Below are 20,480 nucleotides of genomic sequence, written 5' to 3'. Positions count from 1 at the left end.
AGATGCACAATAAAAATGTAAAACTGTCTTGACGGATCGCAAGAATTTTCTGACTGAAAAATAGGGTCACGTGTCCAAACACACTGGTATCGACTGGTTTATACAGCAGGAGCTTGAGAAGTCTCTGGGTGGGAAACGGCTTACTTACCTGCACTGCTGTCAGCATGTAATTATCAGTGGACGATGCAACTTGTTGACACAGGCTAATCATATTACATTTTCCCACTGCACCTAGATGAGAAGTAGATATCTCTGTTTGAGTATTTATATACAATGATTTTAATGCTATTATAAGGTGCCTATAAATGTACGAATACAATTAAGTAGATAGGTAGTTTGAAAGTTCACTGATAAAGTTAACAAGGCTAAAATAATGTTGGACGCTTCCCTTTAGGAAGTTTAAAAAGCCATCATGTTTTGCCAAAATGTTTTTAAATTGGTACCAAAGTAAAGTAAAGGATATGAGTGAAGCACTTGTTGATGATGTGGGAGGAGGAGGAGGAGGAGGAAGATGACGCCCCCAGAGGAGGAGATGGAATGGAGAGAAGCTTCAGAACTCACTCTAACTCTGGAGCGACAGGGACGACACGGACACCAGAGGGACTTTCTGTGGATCTACCGCTATCCGAGGATGATTTGCAATATCGGATATATGACTCTTACTCACGTGGAATTATAACATTTAAAATAGAAGGAATGCATATTTTCTTTGGGAAACTTATTTTGTTGTTGTCGCTGATAGCACTGGCACAAGGTAAGCGACACGCGACACTGCCATGATGGCTTTATATATCTTAACATACATTATATATCTTAACATGAAGGAGATATCTTAATGTGACGGAAACTAAGCTAAGGTATTTTATTTTATCCATTCCGGTCGAAGTATAGATATATATATATATTTATAAAACCACTACTTCGACCGGTATAATAATTGAGACATGGTCACACGCGAACGGTCCGACTTTGATTAGGCCTACTTCACATTTTGAATCGCGCGCCAGCACTATCGTTGGGATTTAATTTTGCTACTTTATTTTAATTCGCTACTTTATTTGAACTTGTTACTTTATCTTCATTCGTTACTTTTGAGACACCTGTTGTTGAGAGTGATAAGATATCTTATCAAAGGAACAGTGCTTTCCTCCATGCCAAACGTCCAGAGACACATCTGTTACACGCTGGTTAGTGCTGCCAGCGGACTAGTGATTTCTTCACGACTCTGTAAAGTCATGTAACTCTTAAAAGTCATGCAGCTTTGAGTCAGAACTATTTTTGCAATGCTGTGTTAACTTACTAGCCAGATAAGGCCCATTATTTGAGACAGCTGCCCACTGGAAGCATATCTCTTTGCATTGACAACACATTGCTTCAGGTGTCAGCGGTCACACCTGGCCTAAATGTCTTTTCCTTTTGTTGATACGTAAAATAAACCATTGCAAACTCGTTTTTTTTATTTATTTTTTTTACCTGAAACTACTTTTACGTCATATGAATCGTTTATTAAAGCTCTAGTCGTGAAATAGCAGCCCTGTAAAAACTTTTAATTCTTAGGCCTAAGATGCTTCATTACCACCGAGGCGTGTCTGAACGATGGAAAGTGTGAGGGGACGCCGGACGGCAACGGGGAGTGCAAGTAAGTTTAACATCTGAACTTTAACACTAAACAGTTTGCAACAATTTGTCATGCACATTTCGACTCATGGTGCTTGAAAGCATAAGTTACAGAACCAGTCAAAACGTCTGGAGGACAGGGATCAATGCATGTGTTTGTGTGTATGCGTCTATGGTTGTCTGTCTGTCGGCTTGCCTTCACCCCTCTCCGACAACCGTCTCTCTCTCTCTCTCGCTCTCTCTCTCTCTCTCTCTCTCTCTCTCTCTCTCTCTCTCTCTCTCTCTCTCTCTCTCTCTCTCTCTCTCTCTCTCTCTCTCTCTCTCTCTCTCTCTCTCTCTCTCTCTCTCTCTCTCACTCTCTCTCTCGCTTACGCTCTCGCTCTCTCTCCCTCTCTCCCTCCCTCTCTCTCTGCCTTAAATCTTGTTTTTCTTTTCTTTCACGGAGCGACAGCTGGGATTGCCAGAAGCTTGGTGGTCATTGTTCTCTCCTGCCATTAATTCTGTGTGACTAATCTGGGTGAGGCTTCCCAGAGAGACCCTCACAGCCTCGCCCCACCGCCCCCCCTCCCCCCCACACACACGCACACATGCACATGCGCATACTCCTTCCCTTTCTCTCCTGGGATTTTGTCCCCACTTCAACAGCCCTCAACACTCCCCTCTATTATAAAAATTCTCACCCCCGTCTCTCTCTTTCCTGGTCTCTATCTCACTCTATCTGTCTCTCTCTGTCCTCTCACTCTCTCCCTGTCTGGCTCACTCTCTCCATGTCTGTCGCTCTGTCTATCTGTCTCTCACCCTCTCTTGTGCCCCCCTATAAACTGTCCGTTTTCTCTGACAGATGGTCGGGCAAAGTCAGACGTAAGCCACCACAACGTCATCCTACCCAATACAAATATAGAGAGTGCATTTTTTAATTACCTACTTAAGACAGTTTGGTTGCCCGGCTCCTTTCTCGCCTCAAGTTTCGCAATAGTCACCCACGGGGTTGAGCTCAAGCTCTCCAGCCTGGAATCGGGTGAGGCGTGGGCTGAGGCTGGAGTTTGGGATTTGGGTGGGGTTCTCATTTTACCTGAGAAGCTGTGAAGGAGGAGGTTAATGCAGCTGGGGCATTCTGAAATGCAGTGTATGTTGGGTCAGGTCATTGGTTCTCAGAAACATCTTAGCTTGCGTGGCTATGTTGCAAACACACACATACACACACACACATCATACACACACATACACACACACAAAAGCAGACACACAGACACATATAGATGCACACGTGCAGAAACACACACACAGCACACACACACTTGGGAAACAATGCCATCATTGTGCCTCCTTGGTTGCCCTGTCTTCTTCTGGGCTTCCTATTAAACATGGTGATTGGGTTAAAGTAGCTTTCTCCAGCCCTGCGCTTTGTGAAGAGATGAGTGGGAGAAGCAGGCTCTTTGTTTTTGTCCACTCTGCTGGGTGTGTTTTTGTTGGGCTTCTATTGGGCTCCATTGCCACAACAATACTCTCATTCAGATTGATATTTTTTAATTCAGCATTACACTGAGATTATGAGGTGTTATTTTACAATTGTCAGTTTAGATATCTGTAGTGTGGAATTTGTTTGTCTTTTTTATCATGGATTCATGATGAATTTATTACACATTATTTCAACGTCCTATACTACCAGACCAGATCACCTTCTGTTAAAGAGAAATCTTATAGCTGGACACTAAGGCCCACCTACTATTGCATGACTGTGTAGTCAAAATAAAAAACATGCTTTGGTTTATGGAATTACCAAACCCAACCAAGCTCCGAGAGGAGGTAAAGGTTTGAATAATTAAAAAAAAAATTGTCAATAGTTCAATGTTTTAACTGTACAGCTAATGCTCTAATGCCGTAAAGCGGAAGGGCTCAAAATACTTGCACAAATATAATGATAGAAAGAAAAAGTCTATATTACGCCACTCAACACTGTGGCGTCTTCCAGCACACATCGCCTCCAATCAAAACCTGCCGCTCTTTAGGCGGCAGGTTTTGATTGCTTGTGTGCATTGCTTACGTGCATGCCTTGCATGGATGTGCATACTTGTGCATCACTAGTCGGATAACAAGCAGCTCCATTCCTTAACACAGTCTGGCATGTGTAGTGACGGCTGACTGCTACAGCAATCATTTCTCCTGATATCAATGAAAGTGGGCCCTTCTCCCAGGTTGGGGGATCATTACAATGCACCTATGTTCTGGGGACTGATGAGTCCATCCTACTCCCCCTCTTTCCCTCCACCTCGTTCCATTCAGATTCACAAACCCGCCTCCAAGTGGCCCAGGGGGGAAGAAAAGGTGCCGTATCTGATCTTATCATGATACGAGACAGACTGCGTGAGCTATCTTTATGGACTGCTTACTGTAGGAGAGAGAGCAAGAAACCGAGAGAGACCGAGAATGAGCGAGTCTGGTCGGTGTGGAACGTCAGCTCTGTGGATTAGTGGTATCTGACCCTCTCAGCATGGAACCTGTCACGAGAAATTCACACATTTCAATCATACTGGTTGGCACGTCGGGATATCGTTTTTTGTATTTAATGGGTGTTTGTGTGTGTATTTGTCAGAGTCACAGACAAACAAACACGCACACCTCCCTGTGTCATTGAGCCGGACCACCTGTTTGTGGAGCACCTGTCTTTGGAGTGCAGTGTAGTGACCACATACTCCTACAGCAGTAGTTGTGCGACACATTATACCCACTATTACCTGTGGCTTCTTCCCCATTCAGCTGCAAACAAAGACAGCTTTACTCCGCTAGTCAGCCAGCTGCCCTTTCAGAGCTCAGTCACTCTCACTGCTAGAATACACACACACACACACACACACACACACACACACACACACACACACACTGATATTCTGCTTTTTTTTTAACAAAATGGTCCCAATTTTCAAGGTATCCAGACAGCACAATCAAGGCGCCGAGGCAGCTGTGCAGATCATAAGACCGATATAGTTACTAGAACACACACAGACACACACACATGCACACATACTGTGCTGCTCTCAGGCTAAACTGCAGTTCTAAACAAGGTGACAGTTAAGTCCTAAACTTTAGAAACTTCAGTCTCCCCGTTATGTTACAACCTTTTGAGAGTCCCATCAAGCCTGTGACCTGTTCCCAGCCCCTCAAAGCATGCAGTAGTACTGCTCATTACAGACATTGTCACAAACACACACACACACAGGTCCCTGGGGGAGTGCTTGTTCCCATGGTTTGACTTGGTAATGGTAGTAAATAAACAGTGTCCCTAATGAGGTGTGCTGTGTCCAGGTGCATTGAAGACCGGTCAGCTCCCATGGATGATTAGAGGAAGAGAGGAGGACGGTTGGATGGACGGAGGCAGGGAGAGACCAGGGGGGCTAGGCCGCCCCCTATAATTTGAGTTTGGTTCTCAGCTCTGGTCCGTGTGTGCCAAAGGGTTTTGGCACAAAACCCTTCATTTAACAACTTGTTTTAGACCCTATTTTGTTTTTCAGCAATCCAATTCCCCAAGCCCAGGGTTGTTTGTGTATGTTTGAGGTATTTTTTAGGTTTTCTTGCATTGCGGTACAGATTTGTATCAATGTTAAAGGGTAATTCCGGTGTAAAATGGATTTGGGATATGTTTTGTATGATAACGAGTTGAAAAGTTTGTTTTGGAGCACAAAAAACACATATAGACGCTTTCTTCAGTTGGCTGTTTTTAGGCGATTCTATCAAAACGCTATAAACTTGGAACGATGGGGGCACTGGTTATGGTAAAATCTAAATCGCCATTTTGTTTTTAAGACTCAATAAGTAGATTGGCGAACACAGAGCTTGCGTGTTGCTGACGGATGTCACAATCTCTGTGTTCGTCAATCTACCTACCGAGTCTTAAAAACAAAATGGCGTCGACGGGTGATCTACTGATGGTATTGTGTGTATAAAATGTCCTTTTTAATAAACAATCTGTACACTTACAAAGTTTTCAATGCCTCGTTTTATATGTTAAGACCCTTATTATACTACCCAAAGAAGTGTCGGGCTACTTTTAGTCTTTTAAGTGGTATAAAATAGCGGTTTAGTTTTTACCATAACCAGTGCCCCCATCGTTCCAAGTTTATAGCGTTTTGATAGAATCGGCTAAAAACAGCCAACTGAAGAAAGCATCTATATGCGGTTTTTGTGCTCCAAAACGAACGTTTCAACTCGTTATCATACAAAACATATCCAAAATCCATTTTACACCAGAATTACCCTTTAAGAAAAAGCCCAACCTTAAGAATACTTTCTGGGCAGTTAAGGGAGACAGAGGTGAGGGGAAGTTGAGGTATGAGAAAAACAAAAAGATAAACTTCCTCCCCTTTTAACCCCCTCAGGCCAGACCTTTAAAAGTTCAGACTAGACCAAAGGAAAATTAGTGTAGGACCGGGCGGCCAACAGCCAGCAAATGAGAAGGAAAATGGGGGCGCAGTGGGGCCCACAGATAGATAATAAGAAAAGCACAAACACACCGTTTGGACCGTTTGATACCGTTTGATACCGTTTGATAGCATAGACACAAAACCAACATGATGAATGCTGGTCACTGCCATGGAAAGAAGGACCCACCAGCAGCAGGTCGTTTCTGCTTCAAATAAAGGGACAATAGTCATGATTTAAAAATCCCCCCAAAAAAACAGACCAATAAACCTATTTGCATTTGATCCATAATAGCCATGCTTTTATTGTCCCACAGTGCTTAAGTGTGCTTCTCACAATAATAATGGAACAAAAACCTATGGACAACTTAATTCACAAAGCCTCTTACTCGGCTACAGGAATGGTTCTCCCAGTTCGTTTATCTACAGTGTAACATATGTAACCTAGATCTGCTTCAAAGAGCCCTATCTCTTTCTGTGTGTCGTGTGACCCCACGAAGAAGGCAGATGGCAGATTGGCCCAATACTGCGGAAAGCCCCCCTTATATTTATTTTCCCTGAGCTAGGCCTGGCACGGGGTCATATGTCACCACAACATCTGCTGAGGGGCTCCCCATCATGCCGACCTGTTGCCACGGGTAACAGAGACAGCCGCGCGCCTCAGCAGCAGTCCCAGCGCAGCGCGGAGCCAGAGAAAACATACTGGAGAACAATAGTAGTGGAGCCGCAGTCTGAGAAAATGACAGATCATAACAGTTCAGTATCAGTAGATGATTGTCTCACACACAGTCGGATGAACCCCCCTCCTCCTCACACCTGATGTTTGCTCAGCTCCTGATTTGTCCCACACTGTTTATCTTGCTGGCGGTTCAGTTTACCTGCTGCTGCTGCTGCTCTAACCCTACGCTGCCGAGATTATCCCTGGCCTGCCCTGAGCTCTCTCTTGTTGGAGCAGCTGCTATGCTTATTTGTTCTGTGCAAAGTCATGTCTCTTTAAATAAAAAAAGGAAAAGAAAAAAAACCTTAATGAATGCCTTTTGTCTTAAACCCCCCTATTTAAAAGGGTCTGAGGTATATACAGGCAGTTAAATACCCTATAAAAGCGTCTGCGTGCGCGGGGCTGCCCGGCGACCACCCTTTATTCTCCGGGCTCCATACAGGTCAAAGAGCCAACTGTAACCTTGTGAAGCGCGAGCTGTGGTGGACATAGAGCTCCTCACCTTCACGTGAACTTGTTTGCAGAGAGCCTTCACGTGGACCTGCGTGGGGGGGGTCACTCTAGAGTGTTTGTCTAGAGGGCTAGGTGGGTGAGGTGCCCTGAGTGCGGTTGAAAACCTGGTGTTACTTTTATGGCGGAGCTGTAAAGCGGCAGTCAGCCCGCTCCATTGATGTTTTCTTTGTGCAGAGAGAGTGGGAGGGGGTAAGGGTGGGAGACGAGGAGGGGGTGCAGTTTGAGACAAACACCAACATTCCTTCTGAATCATTAGGCCCTCACTCAACTGTAACTACATTACTCCTCCTCTACTCAACTGTACCCTACCTTACTCCTCCTCTACTCTACTGTACTGTACTCCACCTAAAGTTACTCTAGTACTATACCCCCCTCTACTTTACTCTACTATACTCCATAATCCCTACTACTCTACAATACTCTGTCTGTAATCTACTCTACTCTTATCTAATCCATTATCCCTGCTACCCTACAATGTCTGTACCCTCCCCAATTCTCCCCTCCCCAATTTTGGGGAAATTTCCCCAAATTTCCCCAAGTAAAAAATTGAATTTAAAAATCTGGCCAAATTCTAGGAACAGAATCTGCCAGGTGTGTGTGTGTGTGTGTGTGTGTGTGTGTGTGTGTGTGTGTGCGTGCATTCGTGCGTGCGTGTGTGTGTCCGTGTGATGGCTGTCCACCAAATAAAAAGTAATGTAAAAAAGTCAACAAATAATGAGGAGAAATTGGATGATAAGTGGGCAATGAGGCAAAGGTACAGGAGGAAGAGATTAGAGGGAGACGAAGAGGAAGACAAAGAGGAAGAGTGGACACAGGATGGGAGGAGAGGAAAGGGGAGGGGCTACTTTAACTCCGCTTCGAGAGGAAAAAAATGCTCTCTCTGTCCGTCTCCCCCTTTTTATGACTCTCTTGCTCTCTCTCTTTATGTTTCTCTGTATCTCTGTGGGTATCTCTCTGTCTCTCGCCTCGTCTCTCTTTCTAGTTGTCTTTCTCTCTCCCCCCCTCTCTCCCCCTCTCTCTAGCTATCATATACTCGCTCTCTGTCCCCTTCACTTCTGGCCTGTTGATATCTCTCGTGCTCTCCCCAGATCAACAAATCTCTTATAAAACTGTCTCTCAAAATCTCATCAAAATGAATTATTTCCCCCCTCTAAATTTGCTGGTGGGGGAGGGAGGGGGGGGCAGTGAGTGAGGAGTAGACTGTAGGAAGAGAGGAGGGATGGAGGGAGGGAGGGGGGGGCAGTGAGTGAGGAGTAGACTGGAGGAAGAGAGGAGGGATGGAGGGAGGGAGGGGGGGGCAGTGAGTGAGGAGTAGACTGGAGGAAGAGAGGAGGGATGGAGGGAGGGAGGGGGGGGCAGTGAGTGAGGAGTAGACTGGAGGAAGAGAGGAGGGATGGAGGGAGGGAGGAGGGATGGAGGGAGGGAGGAGGGATGGAGGGAGGGAGGAGGGCAGCAGCTGCCATGGCCGGCTCATTAACATGCGCACCTGCTCCCTGGCCTTTTTCCAGCACACTCGTGCACCCCCTCACGGGCCCAGCCGTCACCGCCACCACCACGGGGTCCTTACTGGACCCCGCTTCCTCTCCCTGTCAACATTGCTACACTGAAAACATTATGATGCACCTCCACCATTGGCATCCTCACCACCCAGCACGCTCCTGCGGTCCTGTGAGAGAATGAGGATGATCTCCAGGGTTCTGGAATGCAGTGGAAAGTGAATTCCTTCACCTAATGCCTATATGGATTCAACTCCGCCACACGCTTCAACGATCAGGTCTTATTTAGTTAAACTTATTGCATTAAACAAACAAGCCTGGCTAGGGTGTGGCGGGTGTGTGTGTGTCGTGCTACTTCACAGAACAGCTGGGCTGGTGAAACCACAGAAGTACACCACCGCTTTTATTTGAGGTTCAGAGAAGGGTGTTCACTATGTTGTTCGGGTCCCGGCTGGGGGCCCTACGGAGGGGTTCTGGGGTGGGGGCCGTACGGAGGGGTTCTGGGGTGGGGGCCGTACGGAGGGGTTCTGGGGTGGGGGCCGTACGGAGGGGTTCTGGGGTGGGGGCCGTACGGAGGGGTTCTGGGGTGGGTGGGGGCCGTACGGAGGGGTTCTGGGGTGGGGGCCGTACGGAGGGGTCCCGGGTGGGGGCCGTACGGAGGGGTTGATGTTAAGACTTCATCATCCCCTCGGATTCGATTACTGTATTGATACCAACCCGAAAATTGTTTCTTTTAACATTGATCCCTTCACAAGATCATAGAAAACTGAATAAATAGTAAATTAATAAGAAAAAAATATAAAGCACAAAAACAACGGGGACGAAAAGATGAAAAAATAAAAAAGGCTAAACATTTAGTCTAAATAATAGGAAACAAATATACCAAAAGATGAGGTAAATAAAGGGGAATATAAAAGCATGCTCCCACATGGTATCCATGCAATAAACACAGTTCTGAAGCTCCTCATGGGAATTCCGGGGTATTCACACACGGTCCCAGGCTCCTGTGTCTGAGGCAGCCTCTCTGGTAGTTCAGAATAACGGGCCTCACAGCGGAGGCTCACAGCGGAGGCTCACAGCGGAGCCGCGGCGCTTTGAAGCCGCCACAATGTTAGCTTGCAGCTCAGACATGGGACAGACACAGCCTTGTCCTTAGGATGAATGAGCAGTGACAAAGGGACCAGAGGGGGACGGTCTCAGGCCTTAAAGCTGGGGGGGGGGGGGGGGCTTTTTGTGGCTGGCTACTCCTGTTTAACCTTTTTATCCTTTCTAATTTTGGGGAAAAACGGGATTACTGACAGGAATTCGTGGCTGATATTTTTTCGGCTGGGTTTAAAAAGCTGTAATCAGAGGTCGATTTGTTGCCTTCTTTTGTTTTGTACTGAAAAAAACATTGTCGGCCACCCAGCGTTGCTGTGGCGACAGCCTTTTTTTTCTAAGGTGTGGAATATGGGAATATGACAGTAAGGGAGTGGGGGGCTTCCCCTGACATGCTTCAAGGTGGTTTCCCCATCCACCCTCAAACCTGACCAACCTACTGGCCTGCCTGTCTTCCTGTCGGCGTGTGTGTGTGTGTATGTGTGTGTATGTGTGTGTGTGTATGTGTGTGTGTGTGTGTGTGTGTGTGTGTGTGTGTGTGTGTGTGTGTGTGTTTGTGTGTGTCTCTGTCTCTGTCTCTCTGGGAAGCTCTTGCTAGCGGCCTCAGTGTTTATGGCTAAAACATAACCTGTGAGAAACATCACAAGAGTGCGTGCCCCTTCCTCATCCTCCCATCTAATCCTTCCATCTACCCCTGCCTCTCTTGTGTTTTACGGCCCGGGACACATTGTGTCAGGATAGGGTCACTGGAGGGATGAATGCCCCCCTGGCTGCATAGTTTCTCATGGCTGTGTTGCTGGTTGTAAAACAAACACGGAGAGACACAGCCTACTGACCCTGGAGGCGCTTTCAGACCAATCACCAGTTAGCTAGGCTGCCATTGGTTAGCACAGGCCCCGTGTTTCCCATGCAATGGAGCCATCACGGGCTGACCATTGTGTCCTCTGAAGACCCTTCATCCTCCATTGGTCTGACTCTGTTCATGTGTAAGCCAGGCTAAAAGAGACATAGCTATCTAATTTTCCTTTATCCTCCCCCTTTTTAGTAATGTGATAACAAAGCTGCAACATCCTTGTTATGTATGACCCTACGACTGGAAAACGCTACAAACTCAAATCAGTAGCATTTGTGCAGCACATTTAGAGCAACTTCCTTTAAAGCAACTCAAAATCAAATCACTTTCAAGTGGCTTTTAGATAAAGAAAAGCCTTGTCCAAAATGAACACCCACCACCAGCCAATGGTGGACAGAGTTGACCATTTGGCAGTTACAAATAGGGATTGTTTACGCCGTAACATGTAAGTATTTGGGTAACACATCATTTTTAAATAATTTCCTTGGCCCGCTGATTTTTCCTCTCTGGTTAGTTAGTAAGTGAACTCTGGACCCTGGTAGAAACATCTGCTATATGGCTCAATGTAATAGTTTAGTCGCTCTATCCTGGGGCTGTCTGACCAAACCCTCACCTGTTCCTCTCAGGTGCAGCGAGGGATACATGGGTAGCCGCTGCCAGGTCCGCAACCCCTGCACCACGGGGACATGCATGAACGGCGGCGTTTGCCGCTCCGTGCCGCACGGCAACACGGTGGACTTCAGCTGTGCCTGCAAGCCGGGCTGGGCCGACCTTCGCTGCACCACGCCGACCAACGCCTGCTCCAGCTCGCCGTGCCAGAATGGAGCAACCTGCGAGCCCGACGGCCTCCGGGCGTACCGCTGCCGCTGCCCCCCAGGGTGGTCCGGTAAGAGATCGTTAGGTATCGCTGGGAGTACCTGTTGATACTAGGGCTGGCACCAATGCGTCATGTCAAACTTTGGATATCCCTTAGGTTTCCAAATTATTATATATAATAATTATATTAATAATCAGTGAAGAGAAAAAGTCCATTCCATATTCAGTGCTAAAATTTCACTGCTTGTAAACGTAGCAGGCGGAGAAACTGCTGCAGGATCGAGTTTTTTTCAAGTGGTAAAAATGTTTTATAAGTGGTTTCATTGGTAAAAACAAATGTGGTATTTATATAACGCAAAATGGCCAAACATCAGTATCCCGTCAGTGGCTTTAGGATCCTTTCATCACTCCCAGTTCCACTTGGTTATGGCAAAGCTTTATCGCCAAACATTACTTTGATAATATAATTTGAATTCATTTTTTTTATAACTTTACTAGCTCACTTTCTTAATACAGAGACTCCATTAACACGTATCTGAACTAGACCGTCTCTCAAGGAGTCAACGTCCCCATCCACAAGTCCTCCGTCCCTCTGTGTTAAACGACATTAACAAGCTGATAAAGCTTTAACTGTACTGTACTATACAGCTCAACTGAAGAGGTTTCTAATGGAAAAACTTTAACAAATAGCGCAGGGTTAAAAATTCTCCTCTTTGAAGGTTGAAGGTTTCTAAGTCACCTGTGTGAAGTTGGTTCCCTATGAAATCAAAACATTAATGACATTTATTTGTGAGGAATGGTGCAGCAAAAGTGGCCATGAATGAATGTTGGTTTTGATGCAGGTTGCCCTGTTTCAAATTGTTCTTATGATTTTGGTACTTTATTTAATAAGAGCTATCGCTTTAAGCTTTGTTTCGGCAGAGATTGTGCCAATTGCTATGGCTTATGAATTTACATTGTGGACCTTCTCTTATATGTGGAGACAACTACAGTCCATATTGCCTGACCTATATATGAACAAAAAACATAGAAGATTAATTCTTGTATGATACAGAAAGCATGGTTTTCATAGTCCTTGACTTGATACAGCTTACAACCAGAGGAAATAATCAGATCAATCTAAACATTACAGTAGGTTGTTTTAAGGTGTGATCTATGGAAACATAGCCCAAAGGCTCCGGAAGAATTTTTAGAGTAAGATGATGGATAAGAAGGACGATAAGACAGAATAAGGGAGAGAAGAAGGATAAGAGTGAGAGAGGATCAGAGTGAGAGAGAGAGACACACAGAGAGCTAAGAGCCATTCAGCCATTCAGTCCTATATTTCACAACAGAGGATGAAGGATGTTTATTCTTCTCCAGGTGTGGTGTGCCAGCAGGCCAACTGTGCCTCCAACCCCTGCTCTAACGGCGGGCAGTGCGCTCTCTTAAAGTCCCAGTACGTGTGCACCTGCACCCCGTCCTTCTCCGGCAAGACCTGCCAGCAGGACGTCAACGAGTGCGCCCAGAGCCCGCCCCCCTGCCGCCACGGGGGCGTGTGCGTCAACGCGGTTGGCACTTACCACTGCCAGTGTCCCGCCGAGTACACAGGCGCGCACTGCGAGAGCCACTACATGCCCTGCAGCCCCTCACCCTGCCACAACGGGGGCACCTGCGTCCAGAAGGGGGACGCCAGCTACCAGTGCACCTGTGTTTCAGGTAAGTCAAGGACCCTCCATCATGGAGTATCAATGATATATCTGTCGCAACACACTGACCCTTTTAGTATAATATTTTATGCTTTTTTTTTGGATATGTTATCTGTGAACATATAGTAAAAACTCATATGCATGTCAGAAATAAACATCACCCTAAATGTTCGAGCAGAAACACTGGTCAACTGGTCCGAGTTTCCACACGATGTCATAAGCTAGGCTTCTCCTGGATTTTCGTATGTGTGTGTATTGTGTGTGTATTGTGTGTATGTGTGTGTGTGTGTGTGTGTGTGTGTGTGTGTGTGTGTGTGTGTGTGTGTGTGTGTGTGGGGGGGGGGGGGGGGGGGGGGGGGGGGGGGGACGGGGGGGGGGGGGGGACGTGTGTTGTATGCGTGCGTGTGAGAATAAGAGTTACCGGAAGGCTTTCAGTCTTATCGTGAGGAAATGGTCAAAAGACAACATCCCCTTCCAGCTCCCTTGCCAGTACTTTGGTGTCTGAGTCCTGCTGTTGGTTACATTACAGCAAGCTGTATGTCTTCGCAGAGAATAGAGTAGAAATCAATTAATGTAATAACTATAATGTGATTGTTTTTTTATGACTTCATACCATCTTACTCACACCCTTGTCTTACCTAACCAAGGGTTTTCTTTCTCATCTTTAATGTAGTTATTCAGTTATCAATTTAAATTGGCATTTCACATTATGCCACACAGTGTAGCATAGTGGTTGGCAGTTGTGAAACTCAGGAAGGCATTTCATGGTTCCTTAACCTTAGAAAGTGTGTGAATGTTACCACAAGAGGGTAGGGACCCCTTCTTCCCAGGGTAAGAACTCAACGGTAAAAACATACCCAACTGTGGAGTAGTTTCACTTCCTTGCTCTTAATATGGACAGTGTTTTGCTGACACCATAAGAGATGGTTTGTTAGTGTGTCTGCACTACCTTCACATAATACCCCAATGGGCTGGTTCAGTTCTGGCTTGAAGGTTTCAAGTGCCTAGACTCTTTATGTGACTGCATAGTAGGGCTGTTCGATAAATCAAATTTTGATCGCGATTTTGATTTTATCGTCAAACGATCATAACGATTATTTTTTTCTTATTACTTTTACATTAAATGTTTTATGGAATGTGCAGAACAGCTGGATATATATCGGTTCATTATTTTAGTATTGAACATTTTCTATTTGACCATTTTGTGTATTTTTTTAAAGCTAAATTTCAAAGTTCTCAGTTACAAAGTGTTTTTCTGGAGAGAATGGAGTGAGTGGAGACACACATCATGTTTTTTAACTCAAAAATAATCGTTTGAATAATCGTGATTTCAATATTGTCCAAAATAATCGTGATTTTTTACATAATCGAGCAGCCTACTGCATATCTTGGGCAATATTAGTTCATATCTTAGGTCATGAATGTTATCATCTGCTTGAGAGGGGCGCCACACAAACCTGTGCCTGCCGACACATTGTCTAACCCTGTATTGTGAATGTACCCGAAATAATCCAATATTACTACCCACAATGACTGTTGGACACACGTTTAAGAAGCATCGCTGTTTCTTTCCTCAACCAGGTTTTTCCGGAAAGCATTGTGACCAAAATATCGACGATTGCCCCGGCCATCAGTGCCTTAATGACGGATTGTGTGTGGATGGAGTCAACACCTACAACTGCCAATGCAAACCAGAGTTCACCGGTATGTAACTCTCCCCTTAGAAACCCTCTTCACTTTGTAACGCTACCCTTAGGAACCCTCTCCCCTTAGGAACCCTCTCCCCTTAGAAACCCTCTTCCCTTTGTTACTCTACCTTTAGGAACCCTCTCCCGTTAGAAACCCTCTTCCCTTTGTTACCTCCCATTAGGAACCCTCTCTCCTTAAAAACGTGCCCCCCTTGAAAACCCTCACCCCTTAGAAACACTTTTTTAATGCAATATTCAGAAAATTAAAACATGAAAATCCTTGCAGGATCAACTTCTCTGCTTCCCCACGCATCATTTCAACAACATCTCACACTAAGTGACCAATATTAGTAATAAACTCATGTGTAGAAGTCGTACAAATGAACTCACTTTTGGTGTACACTGTTTAAAGGCACGGTTCTATACATGGACCTTTCTATTTCCATAATGTCCATGTTTTGGATGGAGTCTGACTACCCTGTTGCCTCTGTGCTGCAGGCCAGCAGTGCACAGAAGATGTGGATGAGTGCCAGCTGATGCCCAACGCGTGCCAGAACGGAGGCACATGCCACAACACCTACGGCAGCTACCAGTGTGTGTGCGTGAACGGCTGGACCGGTGACGACTGCAGCAACAACATTGACGACTGTGCGAGTGCCGCGTGCCACCAGGGCTCCACCTGCCACGACCGGGTCGCCTCCTTCTACTGCGAGTGTCCGCTGGGACACACAGGTAGGAACCAGTGTCTGGTTTCTACTTTCTATGTTTGGACTTTATTAAGAAGCATCCCATTCTCCTAACAGCTTCTAAAGAGTAAAATATTAAAGTACTTTATATAAATATGTTATTCTCTCCCTCCCTCTCCGTCTCCCTCTCTCTCTCTCTCCCTCTCTCTTGCCCCTCCCTCTCCATATCTATCTCTCCCTCCCTCTCTCCCTCACCCTGTGTATCTCCCTTATCTCTCTGTCTCTCTCCTTCCCTCTCTCCATCTCCCTCTCTCTCCCTCGCCCTCTCCTTCTCTCTCGCCCTCTCCCTCTCTGTATGTATCTCTCCCTCCCTCTCTCCCTCACCCACTGTATCTCCCTCTCCTTCTCCATCTCTCTCCTTCCCTCTCTCCATCTCCCTCTCCCTCTTCCTTTGTATCTCTCCCTCTCCATCTCTCTCTTCTTCCCTCTCTCCCTCTCCCTCTGTGTCTCTCCCACTCCTTCTCTCTCTCCATCTCTCTCTCCTTCCCTCTCTCCCTCTCCCTGTGAATCGCCCTCTCCCTCTGTATCTCTCCCTCTCCTTCTCCCTCCCCCTATCCCTCTCCCTCTCCATCTATCTCTCCTTCCCTATCCCTCTCCATCCCTCTCTCCTTTCCTCCCTCTCCCTCTCTCTCCCTCCCTCCCTCCTCCTCCCGGGTACCAGGCCTGCTGTGTCAGCTGGATGACGCCTGCATCAGTAACCCGTGCCAGAAGGGTTCTAACTGTGACACCAACCCGGTCAATGGGAACCACGTGTGCACGTGTCCCCCGGGCTACGTGGGCGCTTCCTGCGACCGGGACGTGGATGAGTGTGCCCTAGGTACAATTCACCAGGAGCCAATCAAATCCAAAAAAACGCCCATTAATACAACAAATATTTTTTATAAATTATATATATATATATTTTACAAAGAATATATTATTTTCAGAATTGATTTATCTACCGATTAATCGTTTAGTCTAGAAAATGTCATTAATTATAGAAAGTTTGACATATGCAAGCAAGAGTAGCAAGTGAAATTCTGAAGTGATGTCTTACATGTACTTGCTTTGTCTGACAAGCAGTCCAGAAAAAACAAAGACCTGTGAACCAAATTAATAATTCTGAATAATCGAGCAGCATATTTGGGGTATTTGTAGTTGATAAATGACCTAAACGATTAATCGATAATAAAATACATCATACGCTCCATTTCGGTCAATAGATGAATTAAACGTTGCAGCCCAAACTTGTATTGCATATGAAGTCTAGAACCACCAGATAGTGTGTTGGTAGCTGCTACTACTAGTATGTGTGGTAACAGTTTAGAGGCATACAGGTTTATTTACTTCTTGAGTTCTTGAGGTTGTCAGGATTCAAAGCAAAGACTTTTGCAACGTAATAGAAGAAGAATTACAATAAATGTAAACCCTCTTATCAGTGAAAATACTCCTTTTTCCAAGCAAATATTACATTTAGTTTTAAAATCAAGTCTATGGTATTTTTCTCCTGAATAGGAATTGTGGTGTAAATTCTTTGAATTGTCTTGACAACGTAACTCAGAATAATCGTTTATTTTAAATTAAGGTGAAATTAACATAAAAGTAAAGTTGTCTCTGCGCAGAGAGGCCACTACAGTTCTAAAGCAGGGAAACTGTGAAATAGTTACTACAGATACTAAACTGACAGATACAAACTGTCTTAGTATCTTAAAGATCCCATGGGATGCTACTTTATGAATGCTTTTATATAGCTGTTAGTGGGCCCCTAATACAGTACTTGAAGATGTTCTAGAAATCCAGCCTTGGTGCAGAATTTCAGCCACTACAAGCAAGTCCCACAATGAGCTTTCCACAAATGTGCAATTTTTTAGAGGCGGGCAAAGGTGGAGGATGCGGGTGTGGCCCTGAGCAGCTTGCGACCACGGTACAATGCGCTCGTTTTTACAGTGAATGTATAGCAATGGCGCGGCGCATACAGCTTTTGGCCGTGTTCTGTAAATATTCAAGAACACTCAGGATGCTCCGGTGGGAGTCCTGGAGCTCTTTATCTAAATGATATAATATTATACATAGATATCTATATCATATTATATATATTATCATGGCCAAAAGCTCCGCCTCCAGACGATATTATGAATCTCAAACGAGTGAGTGAGTCCGACGTCTCTGGTTCCACATCAATCTAAAGTAAACTGAACCGCAACATGGAGGAGAAAGGGATTGTTGCCCACGATTGTTGACCTCGATTATTTCATGCCGGAGCCCCGCTGCCCGCTGCCGAGGCACCACCGCCTCGGCAGCGGGCAGCAGGCAGCGCCGAGGCACCACCAACCCGCGGCGGTGTTGCTTCACGGCGGTGGTGCCTTGGCACCGGGCAGCGGGCAGCGGGCAGCGGGGCAGCGGTTCTCAACCATGGCTGAGATAACCCCCACTACAAGTCTTGTTTTGGAAATAACAGAGAAGTCAGAGAACCAGACGTGTTATGCGCCATAACACCAACAGCAGAACCGTTATCCAAATAACAAAGAAGTATACAACACTTGCGTTACAGTGTGTGTATTAACACACACACACGTGGTGCTCGCATGGTCGTAGCTCATTGTCTCATTGGCAGGCAAAGCAGAGAAAGGGGAGGTAACATGTCCCCGTATGACGGCATACAGGGAAATTTCCAAATCGGCCCGTCTGAGCTTTGTTTTTTCAAAGGCAGAGCATGATACCTAGTGCTCGTTTTACACCTAACACCATTTATAGCTACTGGGGGTCCATAGGCAGGCTATGGGAACTCATATTAATGTTAGAAAACCTCATAAAGTAAAAATTTCATCCATGGGACCTTTAAGTAAATCACGTCCCATGGAAATGTCAGAATATACAAAAACGTAAATGACACTTTAAATGTACACCTTTATGCTTATGGTATCTATTGAGTCCTCATTACTCAGTGTGTTCCTCCAGGCTCCAACCCGTGTGAGCACGCTGGGAAATGCCTGAACACCAAAGGATCCTTCGAGTGCAAGTGCCAGCCGGGCTACGTGGGCGCACGCTGCGAGCTGGACATCAACGAGTGCATGTCCAACCCCTGCCTGAACGAGGCCACCTGCCTGGACCAGATCGGCTACTTCCACTGCATCTGCATGCCAGGTAGGTGGCGCCTCCAATCCCTTGGATCACCTAATAGTGCTAGAGGACAGTGTTCCCTCTTCAGGCCTTTTTTCATAGTTTTTAGTCTTTTAAAAAATATGTATCCATGACTGTTGTGTACTTACAGCTGTCTTATCTTGGTTGAATGGTTGTTTTGTTAGCCTAACCGCTGCTCCTCTGTCTCCTCTGTCTCCTCTGTCTCCTTGACGATGGCTAATTGGCAAACAGGCTACGAAGGCCCGTTCTGCCAGATCAATATAGACGAGTGTGCCAACAACCCCTGCAACAACAACGGCCTCTGCATCGACAAGATCAATGCCTTCCACTGCCAGTGCCCCACTGGTGAGCCACACACTTTGGTATGGGGGAGGGAGGGAGGGCTGGTAGTGGGTGGGGAGGAGGTGGTGGTTGGGAGGTGGAGGCCAAAGGGGAGCAGTAGTTTCTTTATTGCTATCTTTCTTTCTTTTTGCTCTTTTCTCTTAGTTTCTCCTCTTTGGTCCGTCTGTCTTTCTGTTTGTCTTTGCCAGAAGCAGACAAAAGTGTGCCATGTGCACACACATATACACAGACACACAGTGATACCCACAGACACACATACACACACACACACACACACACACACACACACACACACACACACACACACACACACACACACACACACGCACGCACCCTCAGCTATCCCAGTGGGCTGTTGGTTAATCCTAGCCTGAGGCAGGTTTGTGCAGGCCAGGCTTGCCCAGAATGAAGACAACGTTAGCAAGAAAAGGAAAAATAAATCTATACGGTAAAGCTTAGGCGACTTTAAACACCTTTCTTTCATCCCTTCCCCAGTCTGATGAGAGTGCACTTTAGTAAAGTTGGGTATTGTATGTATACTTTTGTTTCATGATACCACTAGTATCATATAAATGTATGGCAGTGAAGTTGGTGCATGTGTTCTTGTGGTGTGATTCTCCCTGGCTCAGGCCTAAAAGGATCTGTGCGTTGATTTTGTTGTAGTTTTATTTTTCTTTGGGTCTTTTCTACAAGAGATTCCACTGGAATTACACTGTTTGTGGGCAAGACAGGGTGTTAATGCTTTGTTGGGATGGTGGAATGTAGCCAGTGAATAGAGCGGGAACATTCCAAGAATTAATGAACCAACAGAGAAGGAACACTCATCACCTCATCACATCAGGGACTACTGTTGCTTTCAGCTGATTGGTTGATCTGAAGGAGAGGAAGAAAAAGGTTGTGTTTTTTTTTTCTTTTTTTGTATAGGAAAGTAGTGCAGCTCAGAGTTAGGGCGGTTCAAAGCATGCCGGTGAAGCAAGGCAGCCTTAACCCTGTTGAGGGAGGGAGAGAGAGATGGAGAGAGAGAGAGAGAGAGAGAGAGAGAGAGAGAGAGAGAGAGAGAGAGAGAGAGAGAGAGAGAGAGAGAGAGAAAGAGAGTTACCAGTGAGGTAGCAGATTAATTAACACAGAGGGGATGAAGGGTGCTACAAGGCGCAACATAACAGACTAGTAGCACCCCCTGAACACCCAAGTGTGTGTGTCCTTTAGAGGGGACCTGAAGGGAGCCATGGCGCTGAAAGTAGCTTTTGGAGGGAAAGTTGTAGAATGAGGGACGGGTGTGTGTGTGAAGGGTGTACGTGTGTGTGTGTGTGTGTGTGTGTGTGTGTGTGTGTGTGTGTGTGTGTGTGTGTGTGTGTGTGTGTGGAGGGTAG

The 20,480-nt window shown here is 45.9% G+C and overlaps 1 protein-coding gene across 2 annotated transcripts in view; it reads left to right on the top strand.

Moving 5' to 3' along the window:
- The first annotated feature begins 574 nt into the window (after positions 1-574).
- Positions 575-20,480, top strand: part of notch1b (notch receptor 1b) — a 51,280-nt gene continuing 31,374 nt past the window's right edge. For both annotated transcript variants that reach the window (XM_079746182.1, XM_079746181.1), the window contains exons 1-9: positions 575-754; positions 1,558-1,639; positions 11,337-11,596; positions 12,889-13,224; positions 14,796-14,918; positions 15,401-15,634; positions 16,310-16,465; positions 18,586-18,771; positions 19,000-19,113. In XM_079746182.1, the coding sequence (XP_079602308.1) occupies positions 697-754; positions 1,558-1,639; positions 11,337-11,596; positions 12,889-13,224; positions 14,796-14,918; positions 15,401-15,634; positions 16,310-16,465; positions 18,586-18,771; positions 19,000-19,113 (1,549 nt within the window). In that variant the 5' untranslated portion in view covers positions 575-696. The remainder of the gene's footprint in view (positions 755-1,557; positions 1,640-11,336; positions 11,597-12,888; positions 13,225-14,795; positions 14,919-15,400; positions 15,635-16,309; positions 16,466-18,585; positions 18,772-18,999; positions 19,114-20,480) is intronic.

Source organism: Pollachius pollachius (genome assembly GCF_949987615.1).
Source record: "Pollachius pollachius genome assembly, chromosome: 1".
In the NCBI taxonomy this organism is placed as follows: Eukaryota; Metazoa; Chordata; class Actinopteri; order Gadiformes; family Gadidae; genus Pollachius; species Pollachius pollachius.
Note: the sequence above shows the minus strand (reverse complement) of the source record. Positions and strands in the feature narration are given on the sequence as shown.